This window comes from Wolffia australiana, chromosome 17 (assembly GCF_029677425.1).
Source record: "Wolffia australiana isolate 7733 chromosome 17, ASM2967742v1".
Taxonomy (NCBI): Eukaryota; Viridiplantae; Streptophyta; class Magnoliopsida; order Alismatales; family Araceae; genus Wolffia; species Wolffia australiana.
The window spans coordinates 8,077,049-8,102,120 of NC_135851.1; the positions used below are offsets into that span (position 1 = coordinate 8,077,049).

The window sequence follows — 25,072 nt, forward strand, 5'->3', positions numbered from 1 at the left end:
CCACTTAGGCCTTGTCAGGTCACCTTCCACTTGGCCCTCACTGACTCTCAGAACTCTAGAGAGAGAGAGAGAGAGCAAGAAAGAATCTTATCACCCTTTCACTAAAATTCCAAATGAAAATTCAGGATGTCTTTTTACAAAGGTGTCTAAAGCATTTATATGCATGCCTTAGATAATGGATGGATTTGATGGCGATATTTGGGCCTAGCCATAGGCTCATTAGTGCCCGTTCCAAACTATCTGAATCCTTTTAAAGGGTCTTTCGGAGCTCCTTTTTGGGGCTTCTCTCAAGAGGGAGGCCCATTAGCCCAAGGAGATCTCCTTTGGCTTTATAAAGAGCCCCTTGGTCCTTTCATGAGAGCAACTTTCCTGGTCCTGAAAAATGTCCAAAATTCTCCAAAGCAGAGGTTAGATTCAGCCCACTTGGCTAATTGGCCAAGTGAGTCGTATGAAGTACAAAAAACTATACTTTATACTACTTAAAAGATGAATATATGTGGAGAGTTCTAACATGATATTTCACTAAATGATCATGCTCCAAGTTAGGATTTAATATGAAATGTGTATAAAATGTTCCTTAGTGAACTCTTATTTAATATCTTTATTTTGAGGTATCAGTTAGTTATGATGATTTTTTTCCTTTAATTTATATTTTAGCAATGATTCTATATTTTTCACCTTTGAGAATTACGGTTTAAGTATTTAACATAGTTATATAAAGATACTTTGAAAAATAATAATGATATCATTACAATATTTTATTTCCATTACAGTTATCCTATTTGTACCGTGTAAAAATCATGTCATGATATGATTTAAATTTTGGAAAAGGAGCCAATGAGGGATAAGTTTCTCTAATTCTTGGATGCATCGAATAAAATATCTACTGTATAAAAAAATCAAATAGATGTTACCTCATACACAATAAGTGCTAGCTAGATGGGCAGTCTTTGTCGATCTTTTGAGCACATGAATCCTTTGTCTTAAACTACACGCCGTAAAGTCGAGAAAAGAATAAGAAGAGTGTTTTTCCTATTGAAAAATAAATTATCTTAAGCTTCAATGATTTGTGTTTCAAAAATTTCCAATGCATGAATGTTAATAAGGAATAAAATGCATGGAGGTATGAAGGGAGATGTGTATACATTAGGAAAGAAGATGAGAGTATAGAGGAGTGGAGGGGGGGGGGGGGGTAAGTTGATAGATGGGAAAGTGGAGAGAAAGAAGGATACACTGGGAAGAATTATGATAGAAAGAGGATAAGGGAAAATATAGATAGAGATATGAATAAAAGGGGGAAGACAGAGGAGAGGAGAGAGAGTGTGCGTGAGAGATCCAGATAAAAAGGGGAGAGACAGAGTAGGACAAAGCGAGAAAGATAAAGTGAGATATAGAGATAGAGATTGAGGACTGAAAGAGAAAGATATAGTAAGATATAGAGATATAAATTGACTGAGAGAGGAAGCTAGAGTGAGATATAGAGATAAAGATTGGCTGAGAGAAAATACGCAGATATGAGAGAACATTGAAAGGTAGATTATGAGAGAGAGAGATATTTAGTGAGTGAGAGAGATGGCAATCATAGTGACCCTGACGAATACAGTTCCCCAGACACATTTTCTTAGTGACTCTTTCTCTCTCATAGATGGATATAATCTTCTTCCATCCATGCCCAAACTGCAAAGGTATGCCCTTTGCATTGTGGTTTGCAGTTACATCGACATATGGAGCTCTAGAGTTCACATCCATGTTCAGGTAAATACTTGTTCCATATTTTCGTTTAGTATTTCTTCCATCCATCTGTCTATCTGTTAAGTATTTCTTCCATCTATCTGTCTATCTATCTATCTATCTATCTATCTATCTATCCATTTATCTGTCGTCTCACTATGTACCTGTCCACTTATTTTGCCTCATATATCTACCTATCAACCTATTTTGGCTAATCTATCTATCCACCTCTCCACCTATATCCCCTCATCTGTCTATCTATCTATCTAGCCACCAACTTTGCCTCATTTATCTATCTACCTAGCCACCAACTTTGCCTCATCTATCTATCTATCTATCTATCTATCTATCTATCCATCTATCTATCTATCTATCTATCTATCTGTCTGTCTGTCTGTCTGTCTGTCTGTCTGTCTGTCTGTCTGTCTGTCTGTCTGTCTATCTGTCTGTCTGTCTGTCTGTCTGTCTGTCTCAGTCTTTCTCTCTCTCTGTCTGTCTGTATCTATCTATCTTCTCTATCTCTCTCTAAGTGCCTCTCTCTCCGTCCATCTGTCCATCAATCATTCTACTTCTTTGGCATCTCTCCTCCCAACTCGGACCCTGTTGATGGGCAATACTTCATTTTGTATTAAGGCGCGTTAACGTCACCTACTTTGCCTCATAATAACTTAACATCTCTGGTGTTGAACGATACGTTGACCTTGAATTCATTACATGATCTCTAAGTTTCAGGTACTTCGTATTTTTTTATTCCTGCAAAGCTTATCCTAGTTAGTGACAGCGTGGGAAAGCAAGGTAGCTACGCCCTTTGATGATTCTTCCATCTGGCATCGCCGTTGTCGACTTTGCAGCTATTTTCCTCACGAAGATAGAGAGAGAGAGAGAAGGTAGAGAGAGAGAGAGAAAAAAAAAAAAAAAGAAGCGATAGAGTAGGAGAAATGAAGAGAGAGAGAGAGAGAGAGAAAGTAAGCGATATCGAGGGAGAGATAAAGAGAAAGAGAGAAGAAGGAAATGATAAATTGATGGCGGAGAGAGATATGGACAAAGATAGAGTGAAAGGAAGAGAGAGATATAGATAGAGAGTAGAATGAAAGGAAGAGATGTAGGGATATAGGAAGAGAGAGATATAGACAAAGATAGAGTGAAAGGAAGAGAGAAACGGATAATGGAGGGGAGAGATATGGACGAGGAGAGAGTGAAAGGAAGAGACAAACGGATAACGGAGGAGAGAGATATGGACAAAGAGAGTGTGAAAGGAAGAGATAAACGGATAAAGCAGGTGAGAGATGTGGACAAAGATAGTGTGAAAGGAAGAGATAAACGGATAAAGCAGGTGAGAGATGTGGACAAAGATAGTGTGAAAGGAAGAGATAAACGGATAAAGCAGGTGAGAGATGTGGACAAAGATAGTGTGAAAGGAAGAGATAAACGGATAATGGAGGAGAGAGACATAGACAAAGAGAGAGTGAAAGGAAGAAATAAACGGATATAGGAAGAGAGAGATATACAAAAAGAGACAGCGAAGGAAGAGATAAAGGAGGAAAGAGATAGATAGCCAAAGAGAGAGTGAAAGGGCGAAATAAACGGATATAGGAAGAGAGAGAGATACAAAAGAGACAGTGAAAGGAAGAGATAAACGGATAAAGGAGGAGAGAGATAAAGAAAAAGAGAGAGTCAAAGGGAGAAAAGAAGCGATGAAGTAAAGAAAGACAGACAAAGACAAAGAGAGAATCAGAGGGAGAAAGGAAGCGATCGAAAGAAAAGAGATAAAGCGAAAGAGAGAGAGAGAAAGAAAGCGATAGATTAGAAAAGAGATGGAGAGAAAGAAATAGAGATAAAGGATAGACCGAGTGAAAGGAAAAGAGAGAGAGAGAGATTGACATTGACGAAAGAGTGAAAGGGGTCGAAAATGGACGAAAATTTACCATTCTTTGTTGGCTGGATTTCTTTTTTTATTATTTTTTCTGGAATTTTCAGTCTTAGAATGGCAGAAATAGAAGAAGAATGACTTGCGAAGAGAGTGACATGGAGGTCCAAAGAGAAAAAAGATAGGCAACGGGAGAGAGAGATGAAGAAGACGGTTTAAGAGAAGCAGATAAGCAGAGAGAGGAGATGAAGACATACAGAGATAGAAGAAGAATGACACAGAGAGAGAGAGATAGAGATGAAGATATCCAGTGAGAGAGATATAGAGGTTTCAAAGAGAAAAGAGGTTTCAGAGAGAGAGATGAAGAAGATGGTTTAAGAGAAGCAGATGCAAAGAGAGGAGATGAAGACATACAGAGATAGAAGAAGAATGACACACAGAGAGAGAGATATAGAGATGAAGATATACAGAGAGAGAGATATAGAGTTTTCAAAGAGAAAAGAGGTTTCAGAGAGAGAGATGAAGAAGATGGTTTGAGAGAGAAGAAGATAGGCAGAGAGAGGGGGATGAAGACATGCAGAGAGAGAGATGAAGATATGCAGGGAGAAAAGAGATAGGCAGCGAGATATATATATATAAATAGATTGCAAGAGAGAGAAGAAGATAGGTAGAGCGAAAAATCTAGTTCGAAAGAGGAAGAGATAAAAGACTACTAGAGAGAGAAGAAGATAGGCAGAGCGAAAAAGATAGTTCGAAAGAGAGAGAGATTAATAGATCTCTAGAGAGAGAAGAAGATAGGCAGAGCGAAAAGAAAGAGAGAGAGATAAATAAATCGCTAGAGAGAGAAGAAGATAGGCAGAACGAATCAGCTAGTTCGAAAGAGAGAGAGATAAATAGAACGCTAGAACGAGAAGAAGATAGAAAGAGCGAAAAAGATAGTTCTAAGGAGAGAGAGACGTTCACAGGACGGCAAGTTCAGCGAGAGCGATAGACCAAAAAAAAAAGGGAAAAGAAGGTAGATTCATGCGGAACCAAACGTTCAGCGGCCGACAGAACTGTCAAAAGCATATAGCTATTAATTCGAAAACGTATCAGCAACGGAAAGAGAGAGATGCCGTTGAGTCGGAGAGATAGAGAGAGAAAGCTTAAGAAAAATGTTTCATCAGGTCGGGGGGAGAGAGAAAGAGAAATGCGGGATTGGGCAGAAGAGAGAGAGAGAGGGTGAGCGAGAAATGTGGCCTTGAGTTGAAGAGAGAGAGAGAGAGAGAGTAAGCACTGCGGCATGGGGTCAAAGAGAGAGAGATAAATACGGCATTGGGTCGAAGAGAGAGAGATAAATACGGCAGGGGGTCGAAGAGAGAGAGATAAATAAAGCATCTGTTGAAGAGAGAGTGTGTGCGTGAGAGCTAGAGGGAGGTATGTGCTCTGACCGAAAATAGAGGGGAAGAGAGAGAACTACGTACGAGAAAAACTGATCCATTTACATTCATACTGGGGTGAAGAGAGAGATCGAGAAATGCCGTGTTGGGTCAAAGAGAGAGAGATGACACAGCATTGGGTTTATGAGAGAGATAATATGGCACTAGGTAGAAGAGAGAGAGAGAGAGAGAGTTAGAGAGAAGTATGCTTTTTGACCGAATAGAGAAGGAAAGAGAGAGAAACGAGCAAGAGATAAAACTGATCCATATACAATCGGACCGGTGGAATAGATAGAGAGAGAAAGAGAGAGAGAGTGAGAAATTCCCGATTGGATCGAAGAGAGAGAGAGAGATAAATACGGCTCTGGGTAGGAGAGCGAGTGAGAGTTAGAGAGAAGCATGTTTTTTCACCTAACAGATAATGGAAGAGAGAGAGAAACGCGCGAAAGACATAAAGCTGATCCATATACGGTCGAACTGGTCGGCTAGATAGAGAGAGTGAGAAATGCCAGATTCGGTCGAAGAGAGAGAGAGAGATAACGCGGCCCCAAGTAGAAGAGAGAGAAAACGAGAACTAGAGAGAAGCATGTCTTCTAACCCAAAAGAGAGGGAAAGAGAGAGAAATCCACAAGTGATAAAACTGATCCATAGACAGTCGAACTAGTCGGCTAGATAGAGAGAGAGTGAGAAATGACAGATTCGGTCGAAGAGAGAGATAGCACGGCCCCAAGTAGAAGAGAGAGAAAACGAGAGCTAGAGAGAAGCGTCTTCTGACCCAAAAGAGAGGGAAAGAGAGAGAAACCCCCAAGCGATAAAACTGATCCATATACAGTCGAACTAGTCGGCTAGATAGAGAGAGAGTGAGAAATGCCGGATTGGGTCGAAGAGAGAGAGATAAATACGGCTATGGATAGGAGAGAGAGAGTGAGAATTAGAGAGAAGCATGTCTTTTCACCTAATAGAGAAGGGAAGAGAGACAAACGCGCAAGAGATAAAACTGATTCATATATATTCGAAGTGTCGAACTGGTCGACTAGATAGAGAGAGAGTGAGAAATGCCGGATTCGGTGGAAGAGAGAGAGATAACCCGGCCCCAAATAGAAGAGAGAGAAAACGAGAGCTAGAGAGAAGCATGTCTTCTGACCCAAAAGAGAGGGGAAGAGAGAGAAACCCCCAAGTGATAAAACCGATCCATATACGTCCTGACTGACATACAAAGACTCAGATAGATAGAGAGAGAAAGAGAAAGAGAGAGAAACGCGAGCGCAGTCACATATACACATCCGACAATTACAATTCCCCAAACTCTCTCTCTCTGAGTAGAAGAGAGAGAAAACGAGAGCTAGAGAGAAGCATGTCTTCTGACCCAAAAGAGAGAGGAAGAGAGAGAAACCCGCAAGTGATAAAACTGATCCATATAGAGAGAGAGAGAGAGAGAGAAAAGCAAGCGCAGTCACATATAGACACATCCGACAACTACAATTCCCCAAACTCTCTCTCTCTCTCTCTCAGAGTAGAAGAGAGAGAAAACGAGAGCTAGAGAGAAGCATGTCTACTGACCCAAAAGAGAGGGGAAGAGAGAGAAACCCGCAAGTGATAAAATTGATCCATATAGATAGAGAGAGAAAAGCGAGCGCACTCAAATATACACATCCGACAACTACAATTCCCCAAACTCTCTCTCTCTCTATCTCTATCTCTATCTTTCTTTCTCTCTCTACAGTAAAGATGCCCGCGCGTGGCCCGCCGCTCCTCCCACGCTCACGGGCCAGCCATGCAGCCATTCACTCCCTCGTCACCTTCCACCGCCCTCCTCTCTCCTCTATACCACCCCCCCACTCCCTCTCTCTCTTCTCCACCCTCCTCTCCCCCGCCATGAAAGACCTCTCCCTCTTCCTCATGAAGAATTCCTTCTCCTCCAAGCTCAAGAAGGGCATCAAGAGCTTCTGCACCGCCCCCGCCCCGCCCCCGGCCCCCCTCGACTCCCCCCCCCCGTCCCCGCCCCCGCCCGCCACCCTCGAGCAGATGATCCGACGTCTCGAAATGGAGGAGGCCGCCGCCAAGCGCGCCCGCGCCGAGGAAGCTCTGCGCCGGAGGATGTCCGCCGTCGACAGCGCCGACGTCCTCCGCTCCGCGCGCCGCGCCCTGGACCAGTACCCCCGGTTCTCCGTCGACGGCCGCGACGCCCCGCACCGCTCCTCCTTCGTCGGCGCCACCCTCGCCGGCGAGCGCGTAGTCTGGCGCGAGCCCGGCATCGTTGCCCGGTTAATGGGCCTTGATGCCGTGCCCGTCCCCGCCCGCCGCCGCCGCCGCCGCCCTAACAACATCCCTGTCCATGCATGAATATAAATACATACATCCACGTCTTCTTTTTTGAAATTGTTGAAAATTCTCTCACCTGAGTTGACCCACGGTCGTACCAGACTTTCTGAATCCAACCACCGCTTCAAGTCAACGGCGGGTTGAGTTTCTGGATCAACGGCCGGGATTGAGTCTGGGATAGCCGAGGATGTAGAGTCTGGGTTTTGGAGGCCAGACAGAGGTGGGTTGTTCTCTGGGGTGCTTTCCCAGCGAGGACGACGAGGACGACGACGAAGAGGAGGAAGATCCGACGTGCCGAGGAATGTGGCTCGGAACGAGAGCCGAGGGCTCTTTCCGCGACGGTGGCGGCGGCGGCTGCGGAGAGCATTCTTTTCCCGATTGGGAAGGCGAGCCGTCCGAGCTGAGCTCCAGAGAGGGTCCGAGGCCATCCCACGACGGAAGCTTCTTGGGAATTCGCCGCCGCCCGGCGCCGACCGGAACATTCCTCATCGTGCCGCCGGCTGTCCAGTATCTCCGGCAGTTCTTGCAGAAGTGACGTGGCTGGTTTACGTTGTAGTTGTTGTAGTAGCAGAATTTGGTGTCCGAGCTGTTGCAGCGGGGGCATGGGAGGAGTTTGTCCGGCTTTTTGTGGGTCTTGTCCTGGGAAGATGTCCCCATCTCGCCATCTCTTTTCTGTGATCAGGTTAGATTCAAGAAATAAGTCGTTAACCATCTTCAGCAGATGATGATCTGTGATAAAGGGTAAGTTTTTATCTTCGGGCGAGATATAATCTTGAAGAAAAAAGGTAGCACTGCTTCTCCATTTTCAAAACTTTGGGTTAATTATTGTATTCGTATGCAAGATACAAAAATGAAAGAAGTTATCAGGCAAAATAAAACGTGTGAGTTCTAACTGGGCGTCGAGGGGTCGTCTCTGGGAAGAGGTCCGACTTTGCCATCTTCTTTCATCAGCTGATGGTTATCTTCCATTAGTGTTAGCAATTGGATTCACACAAAGTATAATCTTAGATGAAAGAAGAAAGTAGCTTCTTCATTTGCAAAAGATTGAGTTAATTATTTATTCCTAAGCGATATATAAAACTGAGAAGTTATGAGGCAACAAAAAGTTAGCAAAATAAAGTAGAAAAGCAAATCTGACCGCTTCCGCAGTCTTTTCTTTTCCCACTTTTCCAAAATCAAAAAATTGAGAACAAGAGGATTGAAAGAATAAAAAAACTACCGAATCCAGGTTGATCTCGTGGAATGGACAATCGCATGCGAAATATCGATGAAATCCAAAATCTGCCGTCGACCCAAAGATCTAAACAGAGCGATGTACATCAAACCAGTCAAATAACAAACATAAAGAAATAAAAAAAACACGAAAAGCACACGTCCTCCGCCCCCAAATCCAAGAAAAAGAAAAACACATGATCCCGATGATAACAAAATAAATGAACAACCAGATCCAATCAACTCAAATGCAGCGCATCAGAAGAAACATCAACCACACCTAGAAAAAAAATTTAAAATACAGTCAAAAAAGAGAAAATTCATCCTCACCTTAACCTCCACGATTCCGTCACCAGCAATGGCCGAATCGGAATCCTCTCGCGGCGCCGCCAGAGGAATCGTCCGGCCGAAGAGCTTAATAGCCGATTCCTGTACTGGAAACACCATCTCCGTCCGCATGCTCGATTCGCAATATTTCACCGACAAGAACAGCAAAATAACCAACGAGATTCTTCGAGCTTCGCCACTTCTCGCGAAAATGGCAGTTCCGCTCGTTCATCCGTATTTATACCTCCTCGACAAGAACGAATGGCCTTTTCGTAATTTCCGACGTCTCCTGGGGGCAAATGTACTGTCGCTACAAGTGGGGCCCAATATCTGATACGCGTCACCAGATTGACGGGCATGTACCTGCCGGACAAAAAATAATGCAATAAAGTCGCGCAAGACAAATTATTAGACGCGTGTCCGTTGACCTTTGAATACTATTGGATGCCACGTGTGGAGGAGTGCGGATGGACGGTGAGGATTTGCTGGGGAGCGCGGAGGGGTTCGATCGGACGGCTGGACGATTTAGAAATGTAGATTGTTTTATGCAAAATATGTTATCCAATAGCAGGGGGGCATGTGCGGAGAGTACGACGACAATTTCTTCTTTCCGGGGGTGTTTTAGTCATGTGCTTCATTTTTTGTGTAAAATATTTGTAAATTAGCCCTGGGCTTGTTGGTGTTCAGTCATCAGTCATCCATCCATGGCAATTGATTTTGTTCCAGTCTTCATCATGATTTGTCATCGTCACCATTCAGTCGTCAGTCTGAGTGGAGCCAGCCCACGAGGCGAGAGTATGGTGCAGGACGCGGACAGGATGGTTTTTTCGTCGGAGACCTCCAGGCGGGGCAGTTTTTTTGTCCGAGTGGACGAAAACCGTCCTGTCCATTGGTCTCGGGCCGAATTTCCATCCCGGTTTTCGTCCGACCTTGCGGACAGGATGAATTTTTCGTCCGGAGTCGAAAAAACTGTCCCGTCCGCGTCCCCCACTATAGTCATCAGTCATCCTTCCATGGAATTTGATTGTCCCTATCTTCGCCCTGATTCGTCATCGTCGCCATTTAGTCATCGGTCTGAATGGAGCGAGCCCGAGAGCACAGAGAGAGAGAGAGAGAGACGATTGTACTCCTTATTTGTCATGGCCATCCACGACTGTCATGGTCTTGGTTGAAGATGGTCGTCATCCCCCTCCATGACAGTCGTCCCCGTCCATGACAGTAATGGTTCGGAAGACGGTTGTCATCATCATCATCTCCGCCGATGACGATCGTCGACGCTGCGCAAAATGGGCATCCTCCCCATCCGCGATTGGCATCTTAATACTATTAATTGCAGAGTACATGAATTTATATCTTTATGTATTGGTTATAATATTACAATTGAGAACTTTTTATTCCAACTTGTTCAAAATCATATCCACATTTCTGTCATCTAGATCCTCATCAGTCATCCTCCGTCAACCTTTGGTCATTTCCATCATCAGTAGAGGACGATTGATGAAGGAAATTGTTAAGTTCAGTCATCTGTCCCGATCTCCTTAGGATGACGGATGACAAATTCCAATAGATGAAGGTCCACCATTGTCCCGAATATGGTTGTCGTCCTCGTCCACAATATTTCCCATCCCCATAGTGATTGCTGGTCAGATATCCGTCTGATATCCAATATTCAGTAGAAATTGCAACGTTATAAAATATTGGATGGATATCAAATATCCATCCAACATCATATATCAGGACGGATATCGCAGGGCTCCATATGTGGTGGATGCCGGTACCGGATATCAAATGTAATCTCCGATATCAAAATATGATATCTGGATATCGAAATCCATACCAAAAAGGTATCTAGATAACGATATTCGATATCCGAATATCGGTTTTAAAATAGAGGAATAGCGTCTCATGTGGAAAAATGTAAAGTTTACAATAGTATAAATACATGTGGTCAATATATTGTTAAAAAAATTCATGCGCTGTGTCGAATGCCAGATCTATAAGTTAGATGGGCTTATAATGTGCTCCTCTGAGGGAAATCTGGCCCATCTTGTTTTGGGCTAGACTAAGTGAAATATAAATTGAAATCACTACAATATTAAAAGTGGAATATAAATCAAAACCATCAAGAAAATGATAAAATACTAAAATAAACAGTTTATATGACTCATAATACATTAGTTATGTATTATAAATTATTTAAAATATATTTCAAATTCGTGTCATCAATATTCAATATCGTCATCCAACCTCGAGACGATGACGAATGCTGTAGCAACCAAGCTCTGACCTTGTAATCTGGCATTAGGATTTCGGTATGGACGGATATCGAAGCCCATTTTCAAGGTCTTATTTAGCATCCGTCCCGATATCGTCATCCGATATCGGGGCTGGGATGGGCGAAGACTACATCCCCCCTACAATGATCACTGTCCCTCTTCACAATAGACGTCGTCCCCATCCACAACTGCCATCATAATGAATTTAATTGTAGAGTGCATAAGTTTATATATTAATACATTTAGTACAATATAGACTATATATTTGAAAACTCAATACATTTAGTACAATATATTTTTTCGTCAGTCATCAATCATCTCAGACGGACGGTTGACGACTGAAATCGTTCCGTTCAGTCATCCGTCCATACTTCACAAGTCATAAGGATAACGGACGAAGGGACGTCATCCGTACAACAAGCCGTTTCGTCCGAGTCGGAATCGTTCTGTCTTCAGTAGATAAACCCTAGCGTCGCTGACAGAAGATTTTCTCTTCATTTTGCCGCCTCTGCTTTGGGGCCGAGGCTGGATTCAAATCGGAGGTTTGGGTTTCGTCCGGTGATTCGTTGGTAAGCATCTGCGCTTATCGCTTGTCGCTTTTCTTGTTCGTTGATTTTTTTTCTGGTAGAAATCGGGCTAAGTTTTTGAAATTTTGGAGTCATTTCGGTGTAAATTCCCATAATACTGTAATAGCATCTGCTCCGGCGTCGGGATTTTTGTGCTTTGAGGTATCCTATTTCATTGTGTGGCTTCTCTTTCGTGAATTGTGCTAGAACTTTCTCAACTGTTATGCGGAATGCGGCCAGTATTTTTTGTTGTCCCTCTTCTTTGATCGCACATTCTCATTGAATGTAACTCCAGAAATCGAATTTTCTCGAAATTCGTCTGATCTTTGTTGATGTTTTGGTTGAATTTGGTTTTTTTAGAAATATGGTTACAAAGGCTAAGAAGAGAGCTTTGGCGAGAAAGCCTAAGAAGTCCAAATCTGCGTTGACGACGCCGCGCCCTCAGAAGAACTCGTCTGATTTCGTGGTACGTGTTCATCGTTATTGCTTTTTATTTTTTGAGATTCGACGCGATTTCTTATTTTCTTTCCTTCTGAAGCCTTTGGAAGGTGGCTCGGCTGGGAAAAACCAAGAACTCTCAGAGGCTCCTGCAACTGCAACTGTTTTGTACGTAGGGCGGATTCCTCATGGTTTCTACGAGGATGAAATGGAAGGTTGTTCAATTTACTGATGTTTATGACAGAGTACTGCATCAATTTTCATGTATTTCATTCTCCTTAACGAAATATTTTTTTGCCCTGCTATCAATGTCGCAGGATTTTTTAAGCAATTTGGGAAAATCAAGAGATTAAGAATCGCTAGAAACAAGAAGGTATATTCTTCTTTTTATCACCCTTTGTGTCATATTTTTGATACAATATGCTAAATTCAAAGGGGATGAAGAAATGGACGTCACCTTGTATAGATTATAGGTTTGACAATGCGTGGAACTCTAATAATATCATCAAACGCTGTATAATTCTACACCCTTAACTACGAACCATGAAACATATACCCTTTAATTTTTTACCCTTAACACAAAATGCTAGTCTTTGTTCTTATGGTTTTTTTTTGAAGAAAAAGAGGGAAGATCACCCGCATTCAGTGATCAACCTGAAATTGTTCTTTCAACGTTACCCAATTTGAGTATCACTATCGTAAATATAATGGAGCATAATTCTCATATCTTCAACATTTATCTTCCTCAACCTTAATCTGCTTGACATTACAAAATCTAATCTCTGAGAAAACTTATTATCTGTTTTCTCTTATACGCAGACAGGACGCTCGAAGCACTATGGATTTATTGAGTTTGAGAGTCCCGAGGTATTTATTTCGTGTAGTTTTTTATTCTTCTGATAGATCATGATGGTCATTCATACGGTTTATCCTGTGTTTGATGACGGCAGGTGGCAAAAATTGTGGCAGATGAGATCCATGGTTACCTCCTATTTGAGCACCAATTGCAGATCAAACCCATCCCGCCGGAGAAAGTTCATCCAAAACTGTATGTAACCGTCTTCTTCACAACATTAAGAGACGTGTAATTTTTTTCTTCCCAGAAAATGCTAATCCTCAATTAATTCATGAAGTGAATAATTTTTTCATGGAATCTTTATCTGCAAAAAGTTATCATGATAAAAAGTCTAAACCTCAGTGAATTCATGAACTTTATAATTTTTTCATGGAATCTTTATCTGCAAAAAGTTATCATGATAAAAAGTCTAAACCTCAGTGAATTCATGAACTTCATAATTTTTTCATGGAATCTTTATCTGCATAAAGTTATCCTGACGAAAAGTCCAAACCTCAATGAATTCATGAACTTTATAATTTTTCCATGGAATCTTTATTCGCATAAAGTTATCGTGACGAAAAGTCTAAACCTCAATGAATTCATGAAATTTATAATTTTTTCCATGGAATCTTTATCTGCATAAAGTTATCCTGACGAAAAGTCTAAACCTCACTGAATTTATGAACTTTATAATTTTTCCATGGAATCTTTATCCGCAGAAAGTTATCTTGACAAAATGTCTAAACCTCAGTGAATTCATGAAGTTTATAATTTTTTCATGGAATCTTAATCTGTTAGATGTATCGGGACAAAAACTCTAGACCTCAATTTGAATTTTTTCATGATTGCTATTCTTCATTGAACTTTAATTTGATAAAAATTTCCATTGGATATCGCTATATTTTCTTATGCATCCTTTTTTTGCAGATGGAGAGGCATGAATCTCAGGTTTAATGTGAAGGACTGGACTGGGATCGAGAGACGGCGTCATAACAAGGTATGTATTCTTAATTGATCTTCGAACAAGTGTTCAAGGGCGCTGATGTGCTTTTTTCATCGCTTTGGCATTCTCCATTATCTTCGTCATCCTCGTATGTTTAGTGAATAATGACTACGACGAAATCATCATCCACCTTGGATGACCACGACAAGCACTTAAGACCAGATGACGATGACCGTTTGATTTTAGATTACAAATGGAGAAAAAATTGTGAAAATTATTAATTTTTCTTTTACGAAATGTTCACGGGATTATTTTTTTCGAATTCCCTCTCTACTCTGGGTCTCTCCCCTTTGTCCCTCTCTCTCTCTGTGTCTAGATGGCAAAGGGATGAAAAATTATAGAAAAAACTAAATTTTCTATATTTCTTTTATAAAATGTTTTCGGGATAATTTTTTCAAATTCCATCTCTACTCTGGATCTCTCGCTCTCTATCTCTCTCCATCCTGTTTTCTCTTTCTTCTTATCTCTCCCTCTCTCTTTTTCTATTATCTCTCCCAGTCTCTCTCCTCTGTCTTCGATCTCTGGTTTAATTCCCTCTCTCTATATCTCTTTCTAACTCGGCATATTTTTATCTCGCAATTCTCTTTTTCTCTCCCATTTCTCCGCTCTTGCCCTCTGTCCTCCCTCTCCCCCGTCTAGACATGGTCGTTCTGTTCTTTTTGTGCGAATTGTTCATTCTGTTCGGTTTTCTGAACAGAACAAAAACAAATTCGAACAGAACATCGCACAGCCCCGTGTTCTGTTTGTGCAAATTTTGTTCTAGTTTTGTGCGAATTTGTGCAAATGTAAGAATTTTGTTCGTTTTTTTTTAAAAAAAGAACAGAACAAAGAACAAGGCCCTGTGCGGTACTTTTGTGCGAATTTTTTGTTCGATCAAAACGACCAGAACAGAACGCCCATGTCTACCCCTGTCTAATCTCTTCTCTTCTCTCTACTATTTTCCCCCATCATCTTCGTCATCCGCCATCGCAAGGTTGATGATGAAGCTGATTAGTCATAATTAGTCATGATGACGACGAGGCCAATTTGACATCATCATCCTGGTTCAGATGAATGATGAAGATGATGACCCCGAATATCTTGTTCTTATCCAAACAATCGTTTTATCCTCGTGACGACGCAATTCAATTTCAGGAGAAAACTGTTGAACAGCACCAGCACATGGTCCAGAAGATATTAAAGAGAGATAAGACTTCTCGCAAGAGGGTGGCAGCGGCGGGAATCGACTATGAATTTCCAGACTTTGTAAGTCTGAAATTATCAATTATTGTTATCATGGGTTTTAAACCCATCTCCTATCTCTCTCTCTAACCATGGAAAACATAAGTCATGATTGCGGTCATTGAGTTTATATGATTGTGCTGTGCAGGTTGGCGGCAAGCGGCCTGTTCCGAAGAAGATCAGATTTGATTTTGATGGCGAATGATCTGTAAGTTAGTGGAAGAGAGAGAAACCAGAGATGCTTTGAGATGCATCTCTCTTGTTACAGAGAGGCATGCTTGCACTTTTGTTTATCTATCTCTCTATCATGGTATCTATCTCATTATGCATGTCTCTGTCTCGTTTATTTATATCTTTGATGTTTAACTATTTTTTTTTGTAATCTAGCTTTGCATTCCTCCATGCAATTTTCTCTCTCTCATACCTCAACATGTCTCTTAAATCTCTCGTCCACCTCTCTTTTAGTTTCTCCATCTCCTTTACCCATTCTCTCTGTTTCTAATTTTGATGATTATGATTATGTTGATGCATTGTCAGCCATAAACATGGTAAAATTAAAGTTCAAAATTTTTTGGCTGTCCGGAATCAACCTTGTAAAGTGATGATGACGATGGCTATGATGATGATGATGATGTTCATCCTCTGAAGATATGGCTGATTAACTGTTAAGATGATGTTTTATCAATTCATCAACCAATGTATAAGTTGTCCAGATGTGCCTAACCCTACTTCCAAGTAGGATTGGAAGATGGATGATGGATCGTCATCTTGTTTCGTCTGAGCTGTCAAACTTAGACCAAGTTATGTTTCGGCAAACATGGATGACGGATCGTAATCTGTCTCTCGCTCGTCTCTCTCTGTCGTTCCTCTCTCTCCCTCTTTCTCTCTTGAGGTCTTCTCTCTCTCTCTCTCTCTCTCTCTCTCTCGTTCCTCGCTCTTCTGTCTCTCTTTCTCTCTCTCTCTCTTGCTCGTCTCTCTCTGTCGTTCCTCCCTCTCCCTCTTTCTCTCTTGAGGTCTTCTCTCTCTCGTTCCTCGTTCTTCTGTCTCTCTTTCTCTCTCTCTCTCGCTCGTCTCTCTCTGTCGTTCTTCTCTCTCCCTCTTTTTCTCTCGAGGTCTTCTCTCTCTTGTTCCTCGCTCTTCTGTCTCTCTTTCTCTCTCTTGCTCGTCTCTCTCTGTTCCTCTCTCTCCCTCTTTCTCTCTCGAGGTCTTCTCTCTCTCTCTCTCGCTCTTTCTCGTTCTTCTCTCTTCTGTCTCGCTTTCTCTCTCGTGCTCGTCTCTCTCTCTTGTTCCTCTCTCTCCCGCTTTCTCTCTCGAGGTTTTCTCTCTCTCTCGTTCCTCGCTCTTCTGTCTCTCTTTCTCTCTCTCTCGCTCGTCTCTCTCTGTCGTTCCTCTCTCTCCCTCTTCTGTCTCTCTTGTTCCTCTCTCTCCCGCTTTCTCTCTCGAGGTCTTCTCTCTCTCTCTCTCTCTCTCTCTCGTTCTTCTCTCTTCTGTCTCTCTTTCTCTCTCGCTCGTCTCCCTCTTTCTCTCTCGAGGTCTTCTCTCTCTCTCTCTCTCTCGTTCTTCTCTCTTCTGTCTCTCTTTCTCTCTCGCTCGTCTCCCTCTTTCTCTCTCGAGGTCTTCTCTCTCTCTCTCTCGTTCCTCGCTCTTCTGTCTCTCTTTCTCTCTCACGCTTGTCTCTCTCTGTCGGTCCTCACTCTCCCTCTCTCTCTCTCTCTCGCTCTTCAATCTCTCTCTCATGCTCTTCTCTCTTTCTCGCTACCTGTCGCTCATCTCTCTCATGCTCTTTCTCGCTCTCTCTCACTCTTCTCTTTCCCTCTCTCTTCTCTCTCTTTCTCACTATTCTCTCTCCGGCTCGTTCTTCCCTCTCTAGGATACTTTCTTTCTCTGTCTAGTGCTCCCTCCCACTCTTTCTCGCTCTCGTTCCTCTCTCACTCTCTCTTTCTTTATCATTTTTCTCCTTCTCGCTGGCTCTCTCTCTCCCTTCCGTCTCTGATCTCAATCTTTTTTTTTGCACGGCGGCCGAAAAAATCAGACTGGACCGCACGACCATCCCTAATGACGAAGTTTTGACTGATGACCAAAAGAATTACTGTTCAGTCCCATACCCTTCTTCCGGTAATCATCACTCGTCCTCTGTCCTCTATCCCTACCTTCAACTCTCTCTCTCTCTCTCTCTCTCTCTCTCTCTCTCTCTCTCTCTCTCTCTCTCTATATATATATATATATATCTCTATCTCTATCTCTATCATTCTTCTCTCTTGCATTGCCTATACCCAAAATCTTTCTTTGTCTTCTGCCCTTTTTCTTGAGTTGGGGAATTGGGTATGGTGGGCTAACTTGGTGGGCCTGTGGGTGGGCAGCAGCCACACACAGGGCTTGACCGTTTAGAGTAAGAAGACTCGGATAGAGACAGAAAGAGAGGAGAAAGGGAAAAACAGAGACTAGATAGAGAAGAGAGAGAAATCTAGACCAGAGAAAAAGAAGACAGAGAGAGAGAGAGAGAGATGTTAGAGAGAGGAGAGAAAGAAACAAAGAGAAATAGAGGAGAGAGAAACAAAGAGGAGGAGAAAGAGAAAAAAGAAGCGAGGAGGAAAAACAATGGAAAGAGAGGAGAGAGAAAAAAGATAAAAGAAGAGAAGAAAAAAAAGAGGAAAGTGAAAAAACAAAGATAAAGGGATAAAGGGAATGAGAGATGAAAGAGAGAACACGAGAAGAGAGAGTAAAAAAGGAGAGAGAGAGAGAACAAAGGAAAGAGAGAAGAGAGAGAGAGAGGAGAGGGAAAAACTAAAGAGAGAAGAGAGGAAACAACAAAGGAAATAGAGAAGAGAGAGAGAAAGAGAGAGAAAATAAGAAACAAAGAGAAAGAGAAAGCGAGAAGAGAAAGTAAAAAAGGAAAGAGAGAGAGAGAGGAGAGGGAAAAACTAAAGAGAGAAGAGAGGAAACAACAAAGGAAATAGAGAAGAGAGAGAGAGAGAGAGAGAGAGAGAGAGAGAAAAAAAATAAGAAACAAAGAGAAAGAGAAAAGAGAGAGAAAGCGAGAAGAGAAAGTAAAAAAGGAAAGAGAGAAGAGAGAGAGAAAGAGTGAAGAGAGAGGGAAATAGGAAAGAGAGAGAGAACGGAAAGAGAGAAGAGAGATAGAAAAAGAGAGAAGAGAGAGGAAAAAACAAAGGAAACAGAGGAAAGAGAGAAGAGAGAGAGAGAGGAAAACGAACAAAGGAAAGGGAGAAGGGAGAGGGAGAAGAGAGAGGAAAACGAACAAAGGAAAGAGAGAAGGGAGAGGGAGAAGAGAGAGAAAACAAACTAAGGAAAGAGAGAAGGGAGAGGGAGAAGAGAGAGAAAACAAACTAAGGAAGGATAGAAGGAAGAGGGAGATGAGAGAGAAAACAAACAAAGGAAAGAGAGAAGGGAGAGAGAGAAAGAGAGAAGAGAGAGAGGAAAACAAACAAAGGGAAGAGAGAAGGGAGAGAGAGAAGGGTGAGAAAACAAACAAAGGAAAGAGAGAAAGAAAGAACCAAGAAGAAAGAGAAAAGAGAGAGAGGAAAACAAACAAAGGAAAGAGAGAAGAGAGAGGAAAAAACAAAGGAAAGAGAGAAGGGAGAGAGACAAAGAGAGAATAGAGGGAGGAAAACAAAGGAACGAGAGAGAGAAAGAACCAAGGAGAAAGAGAGAAGAGAGAGGAAGAAAGAAACAAGGAGAAAGAGAGAAGAGAGAGGAAAACAAACAAAGAGGTAAGGGAGAGAGAGAAAGAAAGAAACAAGAAGAGAGAGAGAAAGAAATAAACAAGGAGAAAGGGAGAAGAGAGAGAAAGAAATAAACAAGGAGAAAAGGAGAAGAGAGAGAAAGAAGGAAACAAGGAGAAAGGGAGAAGAGAGAGAAAGAAATAAACAAGGAGAAAGGGAGAAGAGAGAAAGAAAGAAACAAGGAGTAAGAGAGAAGAGAGAGGAAGAAAGAAACAAGGAGAAAGAGAGAAGAGAGAGGAAGAAAGAAACAAGGAGATAGAGAGAAGAGGGAGAAAGAAAGAAACAAGGAGAAAGTGAGAAGAGAGAGGAAGAACGAAACAAGGAGAAAGAGAGAAGAGAGAGGAAGAAAGAAACAAGGAGATAGAGAGAAGAGGGAGAAAGAAAGAAACAAGGAGAAAGTGAGAAGAGAGAGGAAGAACGAAACAAGGAGAAAGAGAGAAGAGAGAAAGAAAGAAACAAGGAAAAAGAGAGAAGAGAGAGAAAGAAAGGAACAAGGAAAAAGAGAGAAGAGAGAGAAAGAAAGGAACAAGGAAAAAGAGAGAAGAGAGAGAAAGAAAGAAACAAGGAGAAAGAGAGAAGAGAGAGAAAGAAAGAAACATGGAGAAAGAGATAAGAGAGAGGAAGAACGAAACAAGGAGAAAGAGAGAAGAGAGAGAAAGAAAGAAACATGGAGAAAGAGAGAAGAGAGAGAAAGAAAGAAACAAGGAGAAAGAGAGAAGAGAGAGAAAGAAAGAAACAAGGAGAAAGAGAGAAGAGAGAGAAAGAAAGAAACAAGGAGAAAGAGAGAAGAGAGAGAAAGAAAGAAACAAGGAGAAAGAGATAAGAGAGAGGAATAACGAAACAAGGAGAAAGAGAGAAAGAAAGAAAGAAACAAGGAGAAAGAGAGAATAGAGAGAAAGAAAGGAACAAGGAGAAAGAAAGAAGAGAGAGAAATAAAGAAACAAGGAGAAAGAAATAAGAGAGAGATAGAAAGAAACAAGGAGAAAGAAAGAAGAGAGAGAGAAACAAAGAGAAAGAGAGGAGAGAGAGAAAGAAAGAAACAAAAGGAAAGAGAGAAGAGAGAGGGAGAAAGAAAGAAACAAAGAGAAAGAGAGAAGAGAGAGAGAAAGAAAGAAACAAAGGGAAAGAGAGAAGAGAGAGAGAGAGAAAAAAGTGAAAGTGAGAAGAGAGAGAAACAAAGAGAAAAGAGGAGAGAGAAAGAAAGAAACAAAGGGAAAGAGAGAAGAGAGAGAGAGAAACAAGTGAAAGTGAGAAGAGAGAGAAAGAAACAAAGAGAAAAGAGGAGAGAGAAAGAAAGAAACAAACAAAGATAAAGAGAGAGCGAAGGAAAGAAACAAATAGAAAGAGAGGAGAGAGAGAGAGAGAGAGAGAGAGAGAGAGAGAGAAACAAACAGAAAGAGAGAAGAGAGAGAGAGAGAGAGAGAGAGAGAGAGAGAGAAACAAACAGAAAGAGAGGAGAGAGAGAGAGAGAAACAAACAGAAAGAGAGGAGAGAGAGAGAGAAACAAACAGAAAGAGAGAAGAGAGAGAGAGAGAGAAAGAAACAAACAGAAAGAGAGAAGAGAGAGAGAGAAAGAAACAAATAGAAAGAGACAAGAGAGAGAAAGGGAGATTTACAAGAATCCGGGAAATTCTTTGGCCGGGCCTTTAAAAAAAATAAAAAATATATATAATCTGATTAATCTCTCTTCGCGCGACTCATAAGAAAAATAAGAACAGAAATGGGCCCGGCCTGAACCCGTTACCGGAATACGGGCCGAACGTTGACCCGATTATTTTACAAAAGCCGATGGCTGCTTCTCGCGGGGTGCACGTGCCAACTCCACACGCTCTCCATATATAAACCTCTCCTCTCTCCTCTCTCTCTCTCGCGATCTCTTTCTCTCTCTACCGCTGCCGTGTGAACTTAGAGAGAGAGAGAGAGAGAGAGCTTGAAGAAGCAGGAAGTCCGCGGCGGCGATCGTTCACAGTCGCGACTTTCTCTCTCTAGCCTCGGCAGGGCGTGGACTGCCAGATTTCAACCCGCGGCGCGGAGATCTGTAAGATCGGAGGCTCGTTGCAAGGAATTCTTCGATTTCCCCTCGAAAATCGAAATTTGGGCGTTTTTCCGTTGATTTGTGGTCAATTTTGCGTTCTGATCGTGGTTTGGGGCATGGATCCGCCTATGGTTGACTGCCGCAGCTTGATCGAGTTCTGCAGGACGTTTGTGCAGCGTCAGAACTCGCTCGGCTCGTCTGAGAATCGGGGAAATCGCGGTCACTCGCGGAACAGGCGGGGGAAATCGCTTAATCCCTTGTCGCATCCGTTCTGCGACCGTTCTCCGCTCGCGGTGATGGATATCGTCGTGCTGTTTGTGGTCATCGGAGCGCTGGGAATTTTGATTCTGCCTTACTTCAAGCTGATTTTCCAAGAGGCCTTTGAATTTCTCCCCGTCGCGTTTGATCTGATTGGCGGGTTTGTCTGCGGATCTCCGGTGATTTATGCAGTGGGGCTGCTGCTGGTTCTGGCTCTGGGGATTTTTTTCTGGGAAATTCTCGAGCTGAGTTCTAGAAAATGCTCGAATCCTTATTGCAGGGGGTTGAGAAATGCTGTGGAATTTGATATTCAGCTGGAGCCTGAAGAATGTGTGAAGCATCTGATGCCTTTGTCGAATGATGTGATCGGTTCTTGCCCTTTTGAGCTGGGGAAAGATCACAAGGAACTGGAAGCTGAGCTGAAGAAGATGGCGCCCATCAATGGCCGCACAGTTCTTATATTTCGGTCTCGCTGTGGGTGTCCCCGTGGAAGAATGGAGGTATGGGGGCATAGGAAAACTCCCAGGGCAAAAAAGTAGACTTTTTTGGGGAATTTTCGTTTATGATCTGGCCCTTTACAGGAATAAGTACTCTAGAGGTCTTTACTCAGCCCTTTTTTATAATCCTAGTTCGATCATCAAATAAGAGTTACCCCACAGTTTAAACATGAATACCCACATATTGTATCACGATAATATTATCTATGGACATCAGATAGTTGATAATCAAACTTTTTTTGACAGTACTTTGTTTTTGTTATATGTTAGTTTTCTCATCTATTCTTATCTGTGATCGCCTTATCTTTTATTGTGTTGTCTTGATTTTATTTCTAGGCGTTTATCTTGATTTTAATGGTTGCTTTCTGGTACGGATTGCAATTTTTTGTCTTTTTTGGAGTTTTCAGTTCATGATCTGGCGTTTTCCAAGAATAAGTTTTCAAAACCCTTTGCCCAGGTCTTTTAATATCCCAGACGGCTCAGGAAAGAAAAGTTACTGCACAGTTTAAATGATTGGATAGTTCTGTCCATTATTACCCGCATAGTGTATCACCATCATGTTATCTATGGACATCTGATAATTGATTGTCCAACTTTTGTATGGTTCTTTGGTTTTGCAAGCGAATGATATTTTTTCAGTCATTCTCATCAGTGATATGGATTTTTCATTTTATTTCATTTTTCCTTAGGCATTTTTATGATGATTTTTCCTTCCTTAGAATTCCAAATTTTAGTCGTCTTTAGGAAGTTTCAGTTCATGATCTGGTCCTTTACAGTATTAAGCATGTTCCTTATAGTTCAAAAAAAAAATGATGATTTTTCCTTCCTTAGAATTCCAGATTTTAGTCGTCTTTAGGAATTTTCAGTTCATGATCTGGTCCTTTACAGTATTAAGCATGTTCCTTATAGTTCAAAAAAAAAATGATGATTTTTCCTTCCTTAGAATTCCAGATTTTAGTCGTCTTTAGGAATTTTCAGTTCATGATCTGGTCCTTTACAGTATTAAGCATGTTCCTTATAGTTCAAAAAAAAAATGATGATTTTTCCTTCCTTAGAATTCCAGATTTTAGTCGTCTTTAGGAATTTTCAGTTCATGATCTGGTCCTTTACAGTATTAAGCATGTTCCTTATAGTTCAAAAAAAAATGATGATTTTTCCTTCCTTAGAATTCCAGATTTTAGTCGTCTTTAGGAATTTTCAGTTCATGATCTGGTCCTTTACAGTATTTAGTCCTTCAAAACCCTTTACTAAGTTCTTATATGATCCTAGTTCGATCATGACATTTGAGTCATGCCACAATTCAAACGATTTGATAGTTCTGTCCATTATACGGGCATCAGAAAATAGATAGTCAAACCTTTTTGAAAGTGCTTTTAGTTTGTGAGATGACTTTTTTCGCAATTATTGTCATTTGTGCTCATGACGCATCTATTTTCTTTAATTTTTGAAAGACTTTCTTGATGTTGTTTTTTTACCTAGAAATTCCAAAACAGACAATTTCAGTTCATGGTTTGGGCCGTTTTCAGGAGTAGGAGTAAATCTTTCAAAACACTTTAATCTGGTTTTATTTAATCCTCATTCGATCATGACATAAGAGTCATTCCTTAGTTCATACGATTTCCTCAGTTCATACGATTTCATTCCTCAGTTCAATTAATAAGTATCACTATAACTTATCAGTTCATACGATTTATATTTAGATTTCTTTGCAAGTACTTTATTTTCGTGATAGGGTGGCATTTTTCTCTGTCGTTATTACCTGTCATTGGTTTCTCATATATGTTATATTTTTTCAAGGATAATTTGAAAATTTTCGTCCACATAATAAAACTTGACAGAGACGGAGACTAGATGACTTATTGAGATAGATAAATCCAAGTAAAAATTCCGGTTGTTTTATGTGGGGGAGAGGAGTATTTAAACAAAAAAAATTTGTATTGATCTTTGGTATATATCCAACAGGGCCATCAGTTTTCTATGGTTTGTCGCACATGAATGTATTTTCATTCATGTACCTATTTTTTTATTTTTTATATTTGTTTCATGTTCTTATGTCTGACTATTGTTGAACTTTTTAAAATCATATGTTGGCAATCTGCATGAAAGTAGTAATCTATTATGTTAAACGGATATAAAATTATTGAAATTGTGGGAAAGTTATCAAGACATAAAGAACTACGATGTTAGAAAAGAAAATTAAATAGAATTTCTTTACATTCTGAAGTTAGTTAATGAATGATTACTGATAGATGGAAAGGTTGTGCTCAGAATTTATTCTTAATCTTGTCACTGAATATTTCTCATCAATTTCATCAGATAACAAGGTATTGATGCACATCAGATTCCTATAGATAAGAAACAAGAAAGATAATCGTAGTCAGTGGATGATTACATACTATGCTGCGCTGTCCTGAAGTTTAATTTTGAAAGTAACAATCTTAAATTTTATTTAGTAATGTTGATCTTGGCTTGAAGTTTATTTTATTTTGGTGAATTATATCTGTGAAACCCAAAAAGATAAAAGGACGCAAGAATGTGATAAAATCCGGCTTTCTTAAAAAGTGATGAGAAATTTTATGGGAAATCCATCAATCTTTAACTGTTAAAGTTGGGTTTTCACTCTGAACATAATTATAAGATACTATTATTTAAAGATACCTTATGATATTGCTAGAAATCTTAGTATACTATTCTAGATTGCTCAATTCTGTGCTGCTACTTGGTATTCATTAAAGTTTAATAAAATGACTTATTACAGCAAGTTTGTGTTTTGTTTTCAATTAGTTTCATAGTAATAGCTACTAGGCCATCAAGGTTATCTATTGTCTTTGGATTAATGAAGAAGTATGTGAAAATCAATATTAAATTGTGAAAACACTTTGGAAAAAAATTTACAAATCTTCATAATGATCACAAGAAACAGCATTCAGCCATCAAAATAGCACACTTCAGGGCAACCTAATCTGATATGCACAACAACAAATCACATGAATTGGTCATTGGCATGATTTTGACCCATCGAAATCCTAAAACTTAGTTATAAATGATAAGTTGATAAAATCCTTGAGAAATATATTTAGCTAAAAATTGGTGCGTTCCCTACAAGAAAAAACCTCAATTACTATGTTGCCCATCTTACGACAAATAACGTAATAATAAGAATGAAGACATATATGATCGGTGGCTCATGATATTCAAGCCCAAATTCTCAGCATGAAAAAGGTATATGATATACTTACGAGATTTCATTGTATTTAATAAAAAAAATTATCATTTTTATTGAAGAACATGGTAAAAAAAATTAATAGAAAATTTACTTTTTG

At 40.7% G+C, this 25,072-nt stretch overlaps 4 protein-coding genes across 4 annotated transcripts; 3 read left to right on the top strand and 1 right to left on the bottom strand.

Annotated features, from left to right (window-relative positions):
- Positions 1-6,855: 6,855 nt before the first annotated feature.
- LOC144714518 (uncharacterized) lies at positions 6,856-7,425 on the top strand. The gene has a single exon (XM_078589268.1). The coding sequence runs from the start codon at positions 6,892-6,894 to the stop codon at positions 7,357-7,359; it is 468 nt and encodes a 155-aa protein (XP_078445394.1). The 5' UTR covers positions 6,856-6,891; the 3' UTR covers positions 7,360-7,425.
- A 57-nt stretch (positions 7,426-7,482) lies between these two features.
- On the bottom strand, positions 7,483-9,077 carry LOC144714517 (uncharacterized). Its single transcript, XM_078589267.1, has 2 exons — positions 8,881-9,077; positions 7,483-8,010 (listed from the first exon to the last, which is right to left on the bottom strand). The coding sequence occupies exons 1-2, from the start codon at positions 9,007-9,009 to the stop codon at positions 7,492-7,494; spliced, it is 648 nt and encodes a 215-aa protein (XP_078445393.1). The 5' UTR covers positions 9,010-9,077; the 3' UTR covers positions 7,483-7,491.
- A 2,512-nt stretch (positions 9,078-11,589) lies between these two features.
- On the top strand, positions 11,590-15,548 carry LOC144714129 (RNA-binding (RRM/RBD/RNP motifs) family protein). The gene is made up of 9 exons (XM_078588817.1): positions 11,590-11,722; positions 12,080-12,185; positions 12,258-12,372; positions 12,475-12,530; positions 12,977-13,024; positions 13,108-13,205; positions 13,923-13,992; positions 15,133-15,243; positions 15,368-15,548. Exons 2-9 carry the CDS (start codon positions 12,084-12,086, stop codon positions 15,422-15,424), a joined length of 657 nt encoding a protein of 218 aa, XP_078444943.1. The 5' UTR covers positions 11,590-11,722; positions 12,080-12,083; the 3' UTR covers positions 15,425-15,548.
- A 5,269-nt stretch (positions 15,549-20,817) lies between these two features.
- On the top strand, positions 20,818-21,997 carry LOC144714130 (Ribosomal protein L34e superfamily protein). The gene has a single exon (XM_078588818.1). The coding sequence runs from the start codon at positions 21,111-21,113 to the stop codon at positions 21,789-21,791; it is 681 nt and encodes a 226-aa protein (XP_078444944.1). The 5' UTR covers positions 20,818-21,110; the 3' UTR covers positions 21,792-21,997.
- Positions 21,998-25,072: the final 3,075 nt, after the last annotated feature.